General features: G+C 44.3%; 1 protein-coding gene across 2 annotated transcripts in view; it reads left to right on the top strand.

Annotated features, from left to right (window-relative positions):
* Window positions 1-20,974, top strand: part of ctnnal1 (catenin (cadherin-associated protein), alpha-like 1) — a 34,137-nt gene that overhangs the window by 9,209 nt on the left and 3,954 nt on the right. Inside the window, exons 2-10 of one of the 2 annotated variants that reach the window (XM_078791836.1) lie at window positions 12,418-12,607; window positions 13,922-14,115; window positions 15,839-15,958; window positions 17,065-17,154; window positions 17,277-17,447; window positions 18,078-18,278; window positions 18,427-18,510; window positions 18,580-18,738; window positions 20,860-20,952. In XM_078791836.1, coding sequence (XP_078647962.1) covers window positions 12,418-12,607; window positions 13,922-14,115; window positions 15,839-15,958; window positions 17,065-17,154; window positions 17,277-17,447; window positions 18,078-18,278; window positions 18,427-18,510; window positions 18,580-18,738; window positions 20,860-20,952 — 1,302 coding nt within the window. Of the gene's footprint in view, window positions 1-12,417; window positions 12,608-13,921; window positions 14,116-15,838; window positions 15,959-17,064; window positions 17,155-17,276; window positions 17,448-18,077; window positions 18,279-18,423; window positions 18,511-18,579; window positions 18,739-20,859; window positions 20,953-20,974 lie in introns of both variants that reach the window. The other variant, XM_078791835.1, reaches the window with a different exon arrangement.

Here is a 20,974-nt window from a genome sequence, read left to right as displayed (position 1 = left end):
GAGTAAGAGGCGGGGTAGTAATCGGCATCAGCAAAAGATCACCAACGGGACGTTTAGGGATTGACCCGATGGTAACATCACAGCTAAACATGGCGGTCACGATGCCAGCACGCCGCGGGAGTCACATGAGAGCAGCCTCGCGGTCATGTGCTCACCCTTCCTCCCGTGTCGGCTGCGCTCCTGTGTTGGCATTTACGTCTGGGATCCCTCGGAACTGGGCTAAAGGCCCCCCCGGGGGGTGGGGGTGGGGGGGGCTTGCATGCGGGAAGCAACAGACCACACTTTTATCATCCTGGAAGGAAAGTCTATGTGGAAATTAGCTGTCATTCGTGCTGGCAGACTTGATCGCTGATGAGCGCACAAAGCGAAGACGCCAAAAAAGCTCTGAGTCGACACGTTTGCCCCCCCCCCCCCCCCAACTGTACCGCGGCAGAGGAAGCCTCGGGTTTGCCTTGTAAGTGTTAATTACTTTCCTGGAGCGCCTCTGAACGACTCCCTTTTTGCAGATAATGAGTTCTTTTAAGGAGATGAGCGTTAACACGACGGAACAAAGCCAGCGTGAAGGACACGGAGGAAGAGGAAGAGGAAGAGGAAGAGGAAGAGGAGAATGCCAAACATTTTCTCATCGGAGGTGTCAAAGTTGCAAAAGGCAGTTTACCGCGTTGTACCAAACTTACCCCCCCTTGTCTACTCTTTGGGGGTTTAGCACAATAAGACTCTTGGCCGAGGCAAAGTGTTGGTGATGATGTCATCGTCTCATTTGCATAAGTGGTCATGGCTGGAGATTGGAGGTTTTCCAAAACCCTGACTCAGCATTTATGCGAGGATGGGGACAACTGAGCTTTTTGGTTTGTCTTCAAATGTTTTTAAAGTTCTGTAATCCAACCATTTTCGATGCCGCTTATCGTCACTAGGGTCCAGGGGGGGTGCTGGAGCCTACCCCAGCTGTCTTCGGGACTGGTGGCCAGCCAATCCCAGGGCACATATAGACAAACAAGCATTCACCCGCATTCATACCTGTGGCCGAGGGTGGGATTGAACTCGGGTCTCCTAGCTGTGAGGTCTGCGCGCTAGCCACTCGTCCACCGTGCAGCCTTATTTTAGTTATATTGTTATTAAATTTGTAAAACTTTGTGATTAAGGTGCCACGCATAATAAAAATGTAATGTGATTTTTTTTCTCATTTTGTCAAAAACTTCAGTTCTAACGGGAGTCATTGGGGTGATCAGTACTTTTTAAAAATAGTAAAAAAAAAAAAGTGTACTTTTTGCCCTTAAGCCCTGAAAAGGTACACCAGATAAAATAAAAATGTAAATAAATAATCACTTTAGTTTCAGTCAGATTAGTATTAATGAGTCAATTAGTATTAAATACCAACATATTGATAAAGAGTACACACATGATGGTATCAATATACTAATGGCCCGCCAAGAAATAATGACTATATGGAAACAGTGCCATGTAGTTCCTGTTGTGTTGTGCCCGGACAACCTGGAATAAAACGCCTTGTGGAACGTGAGGGCTGTACTTGAGTCGGAGTCGGAACGTTTGTATGCCTTCCGTCTTTCCTTTGCCGCCTCGTTTCCTCATTCCAGTTTCCCCTCCCACGTTTTAGCATTCTGCAGTCCCTGCCTATCTTGCACAGCGCTTAGGCCTCTCACTTTGAATCTTAATCTCTCCAGAGAGTCTGGCGTGCCCGGATCAACTTATTAGCCATGCAGGGCCGTGAAACGGGAGCCAAAGGCTGCAGGTAAGCGCACAAAGCCCAGGCGGCCGGAAGCGGAGACGGCGAGACGACATCAACAGCGACGCCGTGCAGCGGCAGGACAAAGCCGCCAGTCATGCCCACGACGAAGATGTGGCGTATTTATCTCCTCGGTGGTAGGACCCCGTTGGTCGACGTCGTCCAACCTTGACAAGTCACCGAGAGGCACGCTGCTTTATCGTAACGTGGCGCGAAGCTTCCCCCCTTGTCGCTATTTCTGGGCGACAGCAGGCGGGGAGGGGTGACCCGGGATACCTCAAAAGACTGGACGCGCTACAAATAAAGATCCAGTTCACCGGTCGACCTTTCCAGTCGTATTTTACCAGCTGGAAGGTCCTAAAGATGGACCCTGATGAGAAGAGGCCCCCATTTATCTTAAAAACACAAACCATTTCAAGTTTCACTTCATTTCATATGCTTTATATTGAGTTGTGGACTCCTATAGAGCAGCTACACACAATAACCACACAAAGCTTTCCAGATCTTTTGATGTTTGTTATGATTAATTCATGTCGGCATTAACTTTTCCTCTCAAGTGTCAAACATTCTCGTCTTTTTTTCTTCCTTTTTGGGGTGGGATGATTTGTCTTTTCTGTCCTCACCTGCCATCTTTTGTTGAAGAGGGAGGGGAGTGGAGGGAGAATATTGAGTTTGATTTGCGCCCGGGGGCGTCTCAGAAACGAACCTGACGTCTTCTTTCACACGAAGCCGTAGTCGTCGTCTTTTGTGTTGAGCGGCGATGGCGGCCTCGCTCATGGCGTGCAACCTTTCTTTAGCGGAACATTCTATAGCTGTGGGAAGAGTAGTGCAGCTTTGGCACAATGTCGGCTATTATTTGAGCGGGACTTGTAATTAGCCGTGCTGATGACGGATGGAATGTTCCGGAGTTGGCAAGCAAGACGGGCCTGTCCTGTTTGGTATTTCATTACTCAGACGTTCGCCATGAAGACCACATGACATGAGACCGCCTTGTTTGTCGATATTGGGGTTTTTTTTGGATGGGAACATGAGATTATGTCACGTATTTCAGCGCCACAGATAGATGACAGTCCTGTGGGAACCAGCGGATGATGAATCCCGAGGTCCTTATACGGCGTTCCGCCTCTTCAAATTGGCCACGGCGACTCATCAGTCTTTTTGGCAGCCTACCGAGGTTACCGAGAGGCTGGTCGATAGCCCGAGTCCACGCTCGACGAGTGGCTGCCTTCCTATCGAGTTTCGGGAGAACTTTTCAACAAAAGTGTGAGAAGGCGGCAGGCAGGGAGGAAGCATGCCTCTGGGTCGCCTTTTGCTTTCTTGTGAGGTCGCACAGGAAATTTAACTGCAGCATCGCAAGAGAAAGAGAGAGGGGGTGGACCCCCCCCCGTCCCCGTCCCCGTCCCCCCATCCCCCATCAGATGGTCTCACATCTCAGATCCCGACCTAGATAAGGAGTAAATGACTCTGGTCCTCAAGTCTGTTATTGTCTTATGCTGCCGAGTCGGGTTGTTATGCAGAATCAGTATCACCCCCCCCTACCGTCACCCCCATCCCCACCGTCACCCCCCTTTTGAATTGTGGCTTCACTTTATCTATTATTTCAAAATATACTCATTAATAAATCATGCTGTTTTGTGGTTGAATACGGTCTCTAAAGATATGCAAATGATGGCCTCGCATGAAAATAAATAAAGTAACATACAAGCATAAGGCGTTCACAAGATGCATTCAAAGACCTAGTGATACGTAGTCTTCTACTCTGGCCACTAGGTGTCAGCCATGTTTGGAACAACAGGCTTTTATTGTAGGTTTGAATGATCTCCCAACAAGCCTGGTTGCCAACATCATGCCAACATCAGGCTATTGTTGCAGCCGTAACCCATGCCAAGATAAAATGACATCACTTCCTGTCCGCCCACCTCCACTTGGTATTATTTAAGTCTTATTTTGCCTTTGATGTCTGCTAATAGGAGTGTAAGAGTGACTATAGGGATGTTATCTCATGACTGTAGGGCTCTAATAATGTTAAAAATCACACCGGGAAGGTAATAATCACATTTACTTTGCTTAATGTGTATTTTTTTCCTCTTTTTTAGTCAAAATATATCAAAATGCAAGTGATATGAAGTATTCTGCTCACGAGGCATTCGATAGCAGTGACACGTAAATAGTGACGTTAGCTTACATGACATTATTTTAACACTGCATGAAGTCAGCCGTTGCATGTGCCTCCTCCCAATTCATGTGGAAGTGGTACATTTTTGGCTTCTATTTGCTTGCTAACTAGTGGCAAGTGGCTAATCTTGAGTCTCTGTAGCCAAATAGCTGTGCAGTTCTTTGTAAACAATGAATAGTAGGAGTGTAAAGGTGACTATAGGGGTGTTACTTCATGTTTACAGGTTTCTAGTAATGTTAAATTGTATTTAGAAAGTTAAAAATAATACAAAAGTATTACATTTATTAACATCTTGTATTGCGGCAATGAATTGAACATAGTTTTCGAATAAACGAGGGACGACAAAGCTGAGATTTATTATTAGTTATTAGAATAAACATTTCACTTCTCCCCGTGACGTTGTACCTTTTGCTCTACTGTCGCCATTTTAGCTTTTGAGGTGTGGGGGGTGGTTACTGTTTTTGCACACGGGGCAAACCCAAGGATGCAAATTCCAATTCGCCCACCGTTCATCCTGCCACAGATAGATGTCAGTCCTGTGGCAGGCAGTCATTCCACAGCAGGATGGGTTCCAGACCATCCGTGGGTTATTTGACATACTGAGTGCGGTCAGAGTTGGTCCAGAAGTGACGATGGCGACCGGCCATAGCAGGCATCGCGGCGTGACGGTTTGTGTTACAGCGGCGAGATCGATTCCCTCGCTCGCCTTCTCCGTCTCGCTGAACCTCAGATTGCAGTTGACGCGGCCGTCGTTTCACGTTTGGCTTCCAATCCAAACCAGCTGTCATTTTTTTTTTTCTTCCCCTGAGAGGGTTTGAAAAGCGGTCCACCTCAAAACTTGGTCATGTCGTCTTTTTTTTTTTTTTTCCTCCGCTGTTATCTCGCCATGGCAGCCATCCATCCGCTTATCCCTTTGCTTTATCGCTTGTTCCTTATCAGCTGCTGCTGGTTCCTCTCTGGCCTCCCCCAGCAGTATATCAGGAGGACGGATAAAGTTCTGGTCCTTCATTCTTTTAAGAGAGGTCATACGTAACGCTCGCTGATAAAACCTCTTGTCTCAGTATGGGATGATGTTTGGAGCTTTAATGAGTTAGCACTTTAGCATTTCATTTATTTACACTGCAACTCTGCACTCCGAGTACATGGGCCGAGGAGCCAGATGCAGACAATCGCAACACTAATAAAGTGATGCTAACATGCTAAAATGTTACGCTCATGCCGATGGCATTTTGAGATGTGTAGTGAAGCCTGGTGAAGGCGCTTTTTTGACCAAAATGTCCTAAAGGTGGTGCATCAAGTGAGAGAGATGATAGATTTGCATATTAAACGGTGTTGTTTACCATTGTGCCGTTTTTTGGTTTGTTGAGATCTTCCAGAATTTTTCCCAGACTAATGCATCCATCTCCGGTCTAAAATTCCACCATGGGCAGATGAAGGCGTACTAATCGGCGCTGATCCAGATTAGGATTGTATACAATAAATCCTCTCATACGTCCCATTCAGACTCAACAAGGGGAGCTAAATTGAATGTGGCAGGTCTTCATTTGGAGAGTCTGGTTAGGGACACACCTGCTGGACCCGCTTAGGACGTGATGGATTTCCTTTTAGTGATGATGGAGTAGATGCCACCTCAACGTCTCGACCCACGTTTGAATGAGGGAGGCGTATTTCTTCCTCCTCGGGAACATGGAAAAAAAACCTCCAGCTGCCTTTCACGCCCCTCTCAGCTTGGAAAGCGCCGGCGGCACGGCTCCAAGGATCGATGCCAGGCTGTCGTACGAGGCCACGAGGGGGAATATTCCGTTGGTTTATTTGACAGTAAACGCTCCCCGGGAAGCCATGAGCAGCATTTTATTGGCTTGACTGCTGACTGCTGGCTTTACACTCCGTTATGCTGCGCTCCACTTTGTTTGGCGGCTGGAACACCAAGCCTTCGATGCACACGGGAGTGGAATTGACGCTTGTGACGCCCCTAATGCAGGGGTGTCCAAAGTGCAGCCCCGGGCGTCGTTTTTTTGTCACCCCAATATAAAATAAAACAAAAACACCCAACAAAAATGTGAAAAATGCAGAATGTTAAGACAAACTGGTGACATTTTAATTACTAATAATTAATAATACAAATCTATGCCCTGTTTATTTTTATTAAAACATTACTAATATTTTAGTGAAAAATATTTTTTCCCCTTTTTAAAAAAAATAGCATTTTTGGACAAAAAATATTTGACTGAAAAACTTTTTAAACAAATGTCGACAATCTACAGAAATACAAAAAATAGAGCAAAAATGTGGAATGTGATATAAAATAAAAATGTTGATACCAAATAATAGAAATTTATAGCGTGAAATATACTATTTTTACAACAACAAAAAAGAAAATTACAACTTTATGCCTAATGTTAATTTTACAAAAAAGTACGATCCAATGGATTGTTTTTTGTTTTTTACAAAAATAATTTTTTAAAGCAAATTATGATTTAATTATTTTACTATATAATTGATATTTTTTCAACAAATTATTATTTGGGAATATATAAAAGTGGGTTGTGATCAAAATACTTTGTAAAATCCAAATTAGAGACCTCTTAACGGTGCGTAGCAAATTCTGTGCTGATCCGACTAAACATCCTAAAGTTGCGACCGGATTAGTTTTGTAGAGAAATGTAGAGCCGTGTGGTTTATTAGTCCGAAAAATAATAGCACATACAACACAGCAGGGGTGCACTTTTTGACAAAGTTTCAGCCTTTGGTGTGCAGCTATTGAGGAGTAGAAGAGTTGCAAGATGGCGTGTCCTCATCTTGACTCTGCTCTTCGCTGTTGCTCCTGTTTTTGCACCAGAGGATGCTAACAAAGATGCTAACTATGCACTCCTCCGTCCCTGGAGTGAAGGTTAGAGCCAACTGTCAGAGCAGGTGAGCGTCCCCCTCAGGGCCCCTCCCTCGGTCCAGTCTTGTAGTCCGAGGCGGGTCAGGTGAGCAGCCCACACAGCCGGAGGGAGTGTGACCCGTCGGTGACGTTGCCTTCAGGGCACATCTGCTCTTCTTGGCAGAGCCGCTGCTTCCCTGACTTCTTTCTTGCCTCCCACCTTCCGCCTTCCATCTTCCGTCCTCCGTCTTCCATGCACAGAGCAAGCAGGAAGTCATGAAAAGAAGCATTGTGCCCTGTTGAATGCTGGCTGTGTGTGTTGTGATGTCATTACGGCATCGGTGTTCCCAAAATGGGAGGCGACAAAACAGGAAAAAAAATCACAGCTTTCTCGCAAATGATTTATCCAACAGCTACACAGGAAGCTTTCTAGATCTTCCAGATTTGGGTGCACATGGCGCTGTGATTGGTCACACTCCCAAAGCCTTCCGAACACCACTTGCCTAATTTTGTAGGGAAAGGAGTTGATAAAAAATGAATAAACCCGAGGAGCTACTGGTAGTTTTTTGCGGGTCGCAGGTAGGCCACGGACTAGCGGCGGGAAAAGGCTATTAGCAACTCCAGACTTTGGTGATTGTAATTTGCACCCAGGTCACTGTATGCACGCTGTGTAGTGCTACACAGACCACCGCTTCCTTACACAGGACGCTTAGAAATCGTTACTTACAGCTTCGATTCGGTCTCTTCAATATCACTAAGAAACGTTGGAAACGTTGCAGACTTCAGCAACATTTTGGCGTTTTGACAGTCCAGCTTCTCTTGCCGGTCCGGAATCATCAACTCCAAGCACTTCTACCTGACACCTGAGTCTGTAGACATTCAGCTGTCCGTCATGTGTTAGCAGAGGCCAACATGGACGCTTACTTTGCTCTCAGCATGTCTACAAGGAGAACCGATGACCTGTACGGTTTTACTAATCCTAGCAGTTACAGCAGAAGAAACCACCAAAGATGCCTGGTTTTTGGATTCTGCTGTCAGCTCGCCCAACTGGCTCGTGGCTTCCTGAAAACGCCCCCCCCCCCCACACCGCCACCCTCGTCCGCCATCCGCCTCTCAGCCGCAATCAGGCGGTATTATCCGCCTTGTGTATGCATGCGGAGTGCTTGAATTGTTTTCACTGGAGTCTGTGGTCTTTACGAGCATCTGTGCTGCCTCCTTCAAGGCCTCGTCACTCACATGTGTGCCAAATTTGCTTTTGCGGCGTTCGTACCAGATGCTTTATGAGCATATTGACTTTAGAGGAGTTATGGTTCGGGAATGGTGTTAAAACGCAGGCTGCACGGATGCTACGTGGTGTGCTGGGGGGACGAAATGCAGGGTAAGAATTACCGTACCCTGGTCTGGCTGAGAATAAGAAGATGTAGCAGGAGGGATCATGGTTGCCGGTGACTTTTGGAGAGTCTGACAGGAAAAATCACAAATAGCTCTTCTCAATGAGCAGCGCATTTAAAGAATATTATTTAACAGGAAAAAAACAGCAGCAAAAATCAGCATTAATTTTATGAGAATAGCATTGTAGTCAATGTCAATGGTTCTCGCCCGGGCAAAGGGGAAAGCCATCTCCGGGTCTTGTATGAGATCCTGCCCCCAGCGGAGGAGTTGAAGTGCTTTGGGGTCTTGCTCAGTGATGTCGATTCCGCATTGGTCAGTTGTGGTGAAAAGGGAGCCGAGCCAAAGACGGAGCTCTCAATTTACTGGACGATCTTTGTTCCTACCCTCGCCTACGATCGTGAACTTTGGGTAGTGACCGAAAAGACGAGATTGTGGGCACAGGCAGCCAAAATAACTTTTGTCAGTCGTGTGGCTGGAAGCACTGAGCAGAACCAGGAGCCAGATGAGGGGGCTCCCGGACGCCTCCCTAGGGGGCGTTAGGGGCACGTCCGACCGGTAGTAGGTCTTAGGGAAACCTTGGCTGGACTATGGCCTGGGAACACCTTGGGATCTGCCAGGAGGAGCAGGACATATATTTACCAGAAGTCATGAAATATATAAATTTCTCATGAAATCACATTATTATTATTAGATAATAATAATAATATATTGTGGGTTGGTATCACGTAAACACATTCCCCGTGCTAACAGTGGTAACTAGCGCCACTAAAATGTTGAACTGTGCGGCGATGTCCGCTGTGTGGCCTCCTTTTGTGATCTCTCACGCCGCCTGCGAGCGCATTCCCAGCCTGTGGCGACGCGGTGGACAAAGACGCCCGTTCCATCGCTCTTGAGTTCTTGGTTGTGGTCACATGACTTTGGGGCGAGGAGATTCCTGGGAGCTTCCGTGTTCTTCCAGTGGTACTCCCGTCCGTATCCATGGGAGGCGGGAGGCATATGTTTCCAGCTTTTGTTCCCGTCTGATTTACAGTAGCTTACCGAGGCCTGGACTTGGGATCCTGCTGACTGGCTCATATTCATCCTTCCCCCTCACATATCTGGCTCCGATTGTCACAGTGGGAAAAAGAATTCCTATCTGCTACTACCAGGGCAGCACGGCTTCCAGTCTGCTCAGCAACACCCGGGCAACGTCAGTGTACCACATCGGGCCTTCAAAATAAAAGCAGTCGGGTCAATTGACAAAATATACAGTATGTGTCTGTGTGTGTATATATATATATATATAATAAATATAAAATAATATAATAATAAAAATAATAATATAAAATAAATAAATATTAAAATCATTAAATAATAATATAAAATAATAATAAAATAAATATAAAAATAAATATAACAGCCTAATATAATAGACATAATATTTTATATACTGTATAAAAAAATAAATATAAACGTTAGAAAGTGCCATGAAGTACATGCATTTCTTGCAAAATAAATATCTTGGTCATGAAATAAATAATGACCATTAAATTATTATTTATTTAATTTGATTTGACACATTTTATGCTAGCAGGCAGTAGAATTTCCCAAATGTTGCCTTATTTTCTGAATATTTTTCCTAGTTTACAAATGTATATATTGGCATGTATGATTCTAGAAATCACTCACACTTTTCGACCAGGGTTCAATTCCACCCTAGGCCATCTCTGTGTGGAGTTTGCATGTTCTCCCCGTGCATGCGTGGGTTTTCTCCGGGTACTCCGGTTTCCTCCCACATTCCAAAAACATGCTAGGTTAATTGGCTACTCCAAATTGTCCATAGGTATGAATGTGAGTGTGAATGGTTGTTTGTCTATATGTGCCCTGTGATTGGCTGGCCACCAGTCCAGGGTGGACCCCGCCTCTCGCCCGAAGACAGCTGGGATAGGCTCCAGCACCCCCGCGACCCTCGTGAGGAAAAAGCGGTAGAAAATGAATGAATGACTCACACTTTTCTTGAGATTTCGATTATGTGGGACAATTTTGGGCGGAAGAAGGGCAGCGGAGGCAAGTCGCCATGGCTGGCGAGGCTTGCTGTTGTTTGGGATGTCGTCTGTTAGTGATGCAGCTGGAAATGTAGAATAACAAATGTCATCATTTAGAAATGCGATTGCTCGTCAGTGTGCCATTTTTGTTGTCTTCATAGCGGCGTCATTGAGATGCTAATGACTAAGCACAATGAGACGGGATTGGAGGGATTGGCCGGGGATGCATGGTCTGCTAGACAAACGGCATTGTTAATAGGGAAGCTGGACAGATTGTGTTTTGACACGATGGTGTGTTCTGGAGGTTTCTGGGCTGGAGGCTCCTTAGCGGGATGCGCTCATTGGCATTCCTGCTGTGCACTAGCGCAACCGCTTCAGTCTGCCGAGAGGAGAAACTTTTAAATGAGCGGACTGCGGTGGAAAAACTTCTTATTCCGAAAACCTTTCCTATCTGCCGTGCACATCCTCGTTAGGTGTGTGCAGCAAAATACGGCCGCAACGATGAACGTTGTTAAAGGCATTAACATTGTCACGTTCAAGGCCCCCCACTGTGCCAAAGTCATGTTCAATGTTCAGTCAAATGTGTCCCTAGAGTCCGTTTATGACTCCCTCGCTGGTTTGCTTCACTTTTGAGAGAAGAGGTGCTCAAACACTCACTTTTTGGAAGGTCATGACCCCATAAATGTAGGCTTCGCTACACATCTTAAAATAAAGCTTCGTCAAAGACTACTGTTGATATTAATTTCACTCTACTTAGTTTTTCCCCATTTTTGCAGTTTTTTTGTCATATTTTCCACACATTTTTGTTTTCTTTGAAAATAATCTTCATGAATTTACTCCTTGTAATATTCCCACTTTATTCCAACATTCTAAAATTAAAATAAAATTACAGCTTTTTTGTTCACACTTTATTCCAACATTCTAAAATTAAAATAAAATTACAGCTTTTTTGTTCACACTTTATTCCAACATTCTAAAATTAAAATAAAATTACAGCTTTTTTGTCATTAGAAGGCAACTTTTTTCATAATATTTTTTCTTAAATTATTAAAATAATTTTCTTGTTGAATTCTATTTTTTGAATGTGCTGCATTTTTCTGATCCCCCCCCCCCAACTATTTCAACTTTATTTTTGTAAATCTTCATCTGGTAAATATAATTTTATATTTTTATATTTTGATGTTTTTCCCACAACCTCTTTTTCTAAAATGTACCGCTTTGTTTTGTTTGCTGGTCAAAATATTACGACTTTTCCATAATATTTCCACTTTATGCTACTATAATTATTGTATTGTTCCTTATTATATTACATTATTGTTGTGAAATTATGATAATTACATTTTGTTACATTTTTTTCTTTTATATTTTGACTTTATTCCATTTTTTCAGGTTTAATTTTTGAAAAGCAAGTATTTGTTTTATTTTTTTAAAATAACTTTTTGTCTCCCATAGCGTCCATAAACATGACACACGCATGCCTCATGTCCGTTTAGGCATGTTGGAAGGTTACCTCATCAATACAATAATCAATACATCAATACTGTTTGTGAAACTAAAAACATCATAATATGGAGATGGAGTACGTCTGGTGAACATGAATATGCCGTTAAAGGGAGGTTTGGACGGTGCAGCTGTACCTAATGAAGCGGCCAGCGAGTGTGTTCAGTAGTTCGAGCAGACGCCAGGGAAGGAGGTCTGTTGCGCAACGCCAAGGCGCTAACAGCGAGTCGTGACGTGAATGGCGTGTCAGCGTGCTCGTATTCCCGCCGCTCGCCTGCTCCGTGTCCCGACAGCCGGCGTCGGGAGCGCCTGGCTGCGTGCGCATGAGTCAGACGTCAACAAGAGGCTGGCGGGAAGCTCTCACAACTCTTGGAAGTGGGGAGAAAAAAAAGCCTGGTCGTGAGCTCTTTGGGGGGGTTGTTATCTTGTTTTGGTCAGAGTAGGTGGGGGGGATCAATGCCGTGATTGGCAGAACTGCATGTCAGATGCGTATCCAAAGAAAGCAGCTGGAACTGTGGGGAGGATGAAGATATCACCACCTGCTGCTTCCTGCACTAAATAATTACACCAACAGCAGGCGGGAGGGGAAGTGATCAATAATTAATGGAAGATAATTGGCTGCCGGCATACATAATAGATGAGACCACTGTGGGACCCCCCCACCCCCACCCCCACCCCCACCCGAACATGTTTAATTCTTTTTCTTCTTTTGAAGATCACCACGCTCATCAACCACAAGGAGCGGCCCAAAAAGTCGGAGCGCACCCTAGCGGCCATCCACCGCGTGGGCCAGGCGGTCAGCGTGGCCGTGGGACGCTTCGTCGCCGTCGGGGAGGCCATCGCCGCCGAGAACCAAGAGCTGAAAGATGAGATGGGACACGCCTGCTTCGAGGCCCGGAGGGCGGGTAGGAGACGTTTACTTTGCACTGTCCCCCTTTTAAGGTGTGTAGCGAAGCCTGCTGTTTTCCAAAGTCAACAAAAGAAGCTAGCTGTCTTCAGTAACTATGTTTTTATCTAAAACTAGATAAAACTAGTCGGGACTACTTCCTGTCTCTGTGTTGGCTGTCTTTACAAATCAGCGCTTTGCCAGGATTAAACACTTTCCTACACCCCCCCCCTCCAATAAAGCCATTATCACGCTGTTGAGTAGAAATTGCATCGCATGCGGCGTGATATTGTATACACATATTGAAAACACCCCCTTTAGCACAAATAACCACATTACCAATATGAACATATGTTAGGGGTTATGGTATGATATGGTTTGAAGTATTTTAGGCAGATTTATTTCAATTTATGTATTGTTTTTGTTGTTTCCCTCGTTTATCATGGAGTCTAGGTTCCCAAAATAGCCCCCAATAATATCTATTGCAGATATTAATAATAATATCTGTGAAGTAGCCAAGTTTTTAAAATGTAATTTATTTTTTTTAACAATTATTCCATATGCTTTAAGGGTGCAAAACCCCTCACCATACACTTGATACCTTTTTGTTATTAGCATTTCATCACATCTTGTTTAAACACCCCCCAAAAAGTTCAAACTTTCCTTTTTAAATTTTATTGATTAATTTTAGAGACTTTGGGATTCAACATTTTGTTGACATTGTGGGTTTTGTCTGGGAAAAACTTGCAAACATACCAAGACTTCAAGCTAGCAAGCTAGCTAGCAAGCTAGCGATGGCAAAGTAGACATGACGGGGCGGCGCCAAGGAGACTGACTGACAGTGGTCTACAGCCAATCAGGACGCAGGAAGCAATGAGCAGTGCGGGCAGACAGAGGGAAGAGCGGGAGAGAGCGAGACACTGGATTTAAAGGGCCAGGCATGCAAAGTTTATTTATTTACACATAACAAAATGATACATTTTAACGGCTAAAATGTCTTAAACATATATATTTAAAAAATACATAAAAATTCTGTGTACTGAATGTAAAAAAAGAAAAAATATATATATATATTATTATTATTTTATTTTATTTATTATTTCAGTCAGGCAAGATTTGTTGACTTATACATGAATTATAAAATTTTATGTATGTAAATATATTGGAATGTATTTATTGAGTTTTTTCTGTATTAAATATGTGTGAAGGCTTTCTTTACTACACATACCTGTATATTTTGCCCCCAAACCTATTCATATGTACGTATAATGTATTTTTGTGGGAATGTGTTCATCCAGCATGTCAACCTTTGTGTCCCGCCTTGTCCGTACAGGGGACGCCATCGCCCAGCTGACCGATGTAGGACCAGCCGCGGCCGCTCCCACGGTGACGGACGCCCGCATCACGGTATTCAGCGACCGTACGGGCATGGTGAAGGCCGCCCGTCTGCTCCTGTCGTCGGTCACCAAAGTTTTGGTGCTGGCCGACCGCATCGTCATCAAGCAGATCGTCACGTCGCGAAACAAGGTGAAACCACAAACACACAAAAAATGCAATACAATAAAATAGTACAACTTAGAGCCAACAAATGATACATTTTCACTCCTGAAAACGCCATTACAAACATGATCGTCATCATAAAAAATAAAATAACTTCAATCAGTTTCACTATCAACTTCAGAGCTGCAAGTTGCTTGAAAAGCCAAAACTGATTCATCTGAAAAAAAGTTGACCTGCGGCTTTCCCGTCAACAGCGAGATAAGCTCGCACAAAGACAATTGAGTAAGACAGCCAGTGCGAGGCGGACGCAGATTAATCACCACCGGGAAGCCTGGTTTGGGCCCGACGGTGGACGTCCATCTGTCCTCCATTAGCGGCAAACGCGATTACATCCTTCCTCCGACCTCCTCGTTCTCTTTGTGTTGTGTGGCTTGTGCAGAAAAGCTGCTGCGTTAGCGAGCACGCTCTCTGACTGTGCAGCTTCACGCACACAAAAAAAACAAGGCGGCACCTCAGAGATGCTTCATTTGCAGCTTTTATTTTGGGGAATATAAGGACAGCACACTGGCTCAAGGCCCTCTCGGTCATTTGGAAGATTCATCTTGTTGAAAAACTGATTTTTGTAAATGTTCCACTTATATTCCTTCCCCAAAGCATAAAGAGGAGGTGAGATTATTCCACACGGTGCTTTATTCTACTATTTAACAACACGCTCACCGTATTTTTACTGGATCTTCTCCCACACATCCATCAGAGTCCTCAACTTCTGGATCTCAATGGAACAGCTGGGCAATTTGGCAAAATCAAACATGGCGGATTCTTTTTTCAATAATGAGCTGGAGTGCATGAGAAAGTGGAGGAGATGGATGCCAACCACTCATTCATGATTTTATTTTAAAGATTGCAAAAGGCAGTTGCCTACAGCCACAGCTGTTAATGTTTTTGACTCGGTGCTAATAAGAGACCCCGGCGGTTATTTGGCGGTCATCTGGCAACTCCAATTGAACTGAATTGAATTGGAGCATTGATGCTATATTATTATTACGTTTGAAAAATGGATTTATGTGTTACAATTTAAAATGAAAAAATACATATAATGAAGTTAGTATATTTTTATATATTTAATATGAACAAGAAACAAATAAATATCTAATAATAATTAGCATTATATGTTATAAAAAATGCTGAATAAAATATTGTATTTTAATAATTGTGGTATAATATTTATATTAATATTTTATATCATACAATAATTATTCTTATTAAAATATAATATTTATATAATAAATAAAATATATGGTAAAATAATTGGTGTTATCGTTAAGTTATTGTACAGAAAAGGAGAAATAAATCTGCTGTGCGCTGAGGTTTCCTGCAGATGGAGGCGTCTTTGTGGTACCATGCTGCCCCCTATTGGTACGGAGTGTCAATGTCGCGGCCCAACTCCAACATTTCGTGTAACTATTTCCAAATTAAGAGACGGCATTGAGCAGCGATGCCGGCCAGCACTTTCCTTGGTGTTTTCCCTTTATATTTCATACAGAATATCCGGATGAGGCCGGAGTGGACGGTTGCTAGGCAACAGCAGCATCAGGGACTTCCTAATCTGGAAAAACCTTCAAAATTCAGTTGACGCCTCACACACACACACACACACACACACACACACAGGTGTGCTATTATTTGTATGCCAAGTGCAACACTATATGAGGACCCCCCCACAACAACCACGCCCCCCATCTCTCTGCAGGTCCTGGTGACCCTGGACCATCTGGAGCGCGTCAGCACCTTCCAGGAATTTGTGCAGATTTTCAGCCAGTTTGGCAACGAGATGGTGGAGTTTGCTCACCTCACCGGAGACAGACAGAACGTGAGTAGCATTCCGAAAGGGGGGGGGGGTTTGGGTCCAAAGCATGGGCTTGGAGTGATGCTTTGTCCGTGTGCTTGTGGTGCGGCCTGACTGAACTTGGCCAATGCCTCCTTGACCTTTTGTGTGGAGCAGCTATGGTTTCTTTTCTTTTCTTTCCAGTATATGAAAATTGAAGGATCGGCGGGGGGGGGGCACTTTGTTACATTATACATGAAAGATGCTACAAGCTATCTGCAAGATGCTAAACTATCTGAACAAAACATCTCAGCTTTGTTTTAATGATCCTTTTTCTATGCCGCTTATCCTAATATCTAATAATAGAGCTCATTAATAATCCATTTCTTTTACATAGAATTTTATATCTTACCATATTCTTCACCATTGAGTTATGTTAAGTTTTAACACTTAATACAAAATAAATAAAACTATTATTGAAGTACTTTGACTACCTGCAAACTTTGAAGCTGAAGGTGAAATACTAATCATTAGTATTCGTAGTTTCATTAGTAGTTTACTGGTTAGATTATGTTATATAGTAATATATGTTGTATAGTAGTAAGAGGTAGATTGTTTTGACATGTACCTTGCATCCCGAAATACTTGCTGCACCCCTGCTATACATGTACAATGTACACAAATGTGTGTAGCTCAAGTGTTTTGCCAGTAGCCATCACGAAAAATGAAAGATGGGGAGGGGCGGGGCACGGACGCCCCTCTTTTGGAAGCGTACCTGGCTTTGTAGTTGAATGGACCGTGTACTTGGCTAATGGTGGCTTTCAAAGCATCATCTCAGCCTCTTTAGAGAAGCTGCAGCCTTTATCTTTGGAGCCAATGATGGATAATGACATGGTGACATTGCTGCCCATTTGATTTTATGTTGGAATGGAGCATATTGTCCACGCTGTGATGCTCTATTTTTATGAAGAATGCTGTTTAGAAGAGTGACTGCTATTTCTGGACGGCTCCCTTTTAGTGTCCCTTCATTCGGCATGAAAGACATTTCCCATGGCTGCCTTTGGACATCTCCAAGAGTTGCCACAAGTTGGAGGAAAGCCACTTTTTCACCATCTGGTGTGTGTGTGTGTGTGTGTGTGTGTGTGTTGTAGGACCTGAAGGACGAGAAGAAAAAAGCCAGGATGGCAGCAGCTCGGGCCGTGTTGGAGAAATGCACCATGATGCTCCTCACAGCCTCCAAGGTGAACCAAAGCTTAAATAAACCAAAACCCGCATCCTGCAATCAGCTTTGATTTATTTGTGGACTGAAAGCAGGGAATGTGTTTTTTTTTTTTTTTTGGGGTTGTTATTTTTTTACCTGCAGACTTGCCTGAGGCACCCGGACTGCGAGTCGGCAAGGATCAACAAAGACGCCGTCTTCCAGAGGATGCGCTGCGCCTTGGAGCAGGTCATCGAGATCGTCACGGAGGCACGGAGCTGCGGGGAGAACAAGACCCTCCCCGCCAGCATTTACAACGGCATCAAAGACTACAAGGTACGCAGGGCCGTCAGGACCGGGATGAAAAGGTCAGCTGACCACTTTGGTACCGAGGTTTTATTTTGTTTTATTTTTTTATTTTTACTTTTACTTTATTTTTACTTTTACTTTATTTTTACAATTTTTTTTAAACAAAATGAGGTGATGACACAACTGCACAACAGACGAGATCATGTGTGGTGAAGTTTTAAAAAAACGGCCACATGGTGGCAGAAGTGCATTTTGTAAGTGCTTGAAAATTTTAAAATTAAAAATGAAATAAAAGTTAATAAAATTAATTTAAAAAAATACGTAAATGATATTAGGAAAGCAGGAAGTGAACAAATGTAACAGTTAGTGATTGTAAAAGTACCAGATGGAGAGGTAGGATTTAATAAGCTTTGCTTCTTCCTACTCCTTTTGGACATGTGGAACTGGGAAGTGATTATGGGATGCACTCAATTGGAATCTGATGCATGTTCAAATGAAATTAAACCATTACCATTACCATTACATTTGCAACAAAGTGAAAGTTATGCTTGAAACGTATCTTTTCACAAAAAAAATGTTCTCCCTTTTTAGTTGTGAACCGATATTTTTGTTGTGAACCGATAATATTTCACGACTGATGAATAAATCCCCCATCAGTCCAGCGTGGAGTGCCTGCGGGACAACCTGTACGCCTCGCCGCCGGACAGCGTCGGCCGCCAGCTGGAGGCGCTGGTGGAGCGCACCGAGGACTTCACCGACTCGGCCTACACGGGCCACGAGCAGCGCCAGGCCATCCTGGGCCTGTGCCAGCTGGCCCGCCAGGACGCCCAGCAGCTGCTGCACGCCTGGACCCAAGCGGTACCGCACGGGCTCGATTCCATGTCACTCAAGTCACTAGTTTCACCAAAGATGCTAAAAGAACAACAGAGGCTCAGCTCGTCTTTGAATTGGAATTCCGAGGTTTGAAGTTGTAATGATTAAATCCGTGATGTCGTCCCCGCAGCAGTCTGTCCACGCCAAAGACGCCATCGACGACTTGGAGGTGGCCATCGCCAAGTCATGCCAGAGCGTCAACGACCTCAGACGCGAGGTGAGCCGACTTGGGAACTCCACGGGACAAGTCGGAGAGGACTCACAGCCTTTGACCTTTGACCCGCAGCTCCACAAGGTGGCGGTCAGCCGCACCTCGGACATGCTGAGGGTCCATGCGGAGCATTCGCCGCTGCGTGCGCTCAAGGCGGCCGGCGGCGAGGGAAACCTGGAGGTGGTGGCGCAATACTCCCGAACGCTGACGGAGCAGAAGGAGCAACTGGTGGAGGTTAGAGATGGCCCAGTCATGATCCGCTCGTTCAAAAATATTCGTCTAAAACTTTGTAGGGAAGACTTGCCTTTTACTGACTCACCGGTTGATGTAGACTTGACTTTTATTGACTAACGAATACTTGATGAAGACTCAAGATTGACTGGCTCACGGTTGCTTGAGGAAGACTCGTTTGGAAGAAGAGTCGCAAAGACTTCCGCTCGGTGAAGACCTGAATTTACTGACTCAGAGTTACTGGATGAACACTCAAGTGTTTCTGACTGACGGATACTTGATGAAGACTCAAATTTGACTGACTCACAGGAAGACGTCTCACTGACTCGTGATACAGTAGACCCGAGTTTCTCTGACTTGAGTACTCAGGGAAGACTCGAGTTTTACTGACTCACGGGTTGACGCACAAATACTTCACAGAGACTGACTCACGGTTCGAAGAATCAAATTTCGCTGACTCATGGGTGCTTGCCTGTGCCACGGGTACTTGAGTTTTACTAACTCGCAGACATGAGTTGTGCTGTGTACCTGGTGCTCGAGGAAGACTCGAGTTTCACCGACTCATGAAAAGACAAAGACTTGAGTTTCACTGACTCATGAAAAGACAAAGACTCGAGTTTCACTGACTCATGAAAAGACAAAGACTCGAGTTTCACTGACTCATGAAAAGACAAAGACTCGAGTTTCACTGACTCATGAAAAGACAAAGACTCGAGTTTCACTGACTCATGAAAAGACGAAGACTCGAGTTTCACTGACTCATGAAAAGACGAAGACTCGAGTTTCACTGACTCATGAAAAGACAAAGACTCGAGTTTCACTGACTCATGAAAAGACAAAGACTCGAGTTTCACTGACTCATGAAAAGACAGAGACTCGAGTTTCACTGACTCATGAAAAGACAGAGACTCGAGTTTCACTGACTCATGAAAAGACAAAGACTCGAGTTTCACTGACTCATGAAAAGACAGACTCGAGTTTCACTGACTCATGAAAAGACAAAGACTCGAGTTTCACTGACTCATGAAAAGACGAAGACTCGAGTTTCACTGACTCATGAAAAGACGAAGACTCGAGTTTCACTGACTCATGAAAAGACGAAGACTCGAGTTTCACTGACTCATGAAAAGACGAAGACTCGAGTTTCACTGACTCATGAAAAGACAAAGACTCGAGTTTCACCGACTCATGAAAAGACAAAAACTCGAGTTTCACTGACTCATGAAAAGACAACAACTCGAGTTTCACTGACTCATGAAAAGACAAAAACTCAAGTTTCACTGACTCATGAAAAGATAAAGACTCAAGTTTCACTGACTCATGAAAAGACAAAGACTCGAGTTTCACTGACTCATGAAAAGACAGAGACTCAAGTTTCACTGACTCATGAAAAGACAGAGACTCGAGTTTCACTGACTCATGAAAAGACAGAGACTCGAGTTTCACCGACTCATGAAAAGACAGAGACTCGAGTTTCACCGACTCATGAAAAGACAGAGACTCGAGTTTCACCGACTCATGAAAAGACAAAGACTCGAGTTTCACCGACTCATGAAAAGACAGAGACTCGAGTTTCACCGACTCATGAAAAGACAAAGACTCGAGTTTCACCGACTCATGAAAAGACAGAGACTCGAGTTTCACCGACTCATGAAAAGACAGAGACTCGAGTTTCACCGACTCATGAAAAGACAGAGACTCGAGTTTCACCGACTCATGAAAAGACAGAGACTCGAGTTTCACCGACTCATGAAAAGACAAAGACTCGAGTTTCACCGACTCATGAAAAGACAAAGACTCGAGTTTCACTGACTCATGAAAAGACAAAGACTCGAGTTTCACTGACTCATGAAAAGATAAAGACTCGAGTTTCACTGACTCATGAAAAGACGAAGACTCGAGTTTCACCGACTCATGAAAAGACGAAGACTCGAGTTTCACTGACTCAATGAAGACTTGAATTTCACCGACTCCCGGGTACTCACCGGAACACTGGAGTGTTACTAACTCTCGGGTAACTCACCAACTGGTGGGTGTGGAATTTGTTGTATGGCTGCAATAATCCTCCACACCAGCAGGTGGCGCTAACTTGGTAGGGTTTGCTAACTGGTGGGTTCTTTGCAGAATTGCCGTCTGCTGTGTCACGTGTCCGGAACCGAGCCGCTGGAGATAACGTGCACGCACGCGGAGGAGACCTTCCACGTCATCGGACCGCAGGTAAAGCCGTTTGGTGTAATGT

This window comes from Doryrhamphus excisus, linkage group LG7 (assembly GCF_037039965.1).
Source record: "Doryrhamphus excisus strain RoL-2023G ecotype Guam linkage group LG7, RoL_Dexc_Guam_v1.1, whole genome shotgun sequence".
NCBI lineage: Eukaryota > Metazoa > Chordata > Actinopteri > Syngnathiformes > Syngnathidae > Doryrhamphus > Doryrhamphus excisus.
The sequence above is the reverse complement of the archived record's forward strand: the minus strand, read 5'-3'. Positions and strand labels throughout refer to the sequence as shown.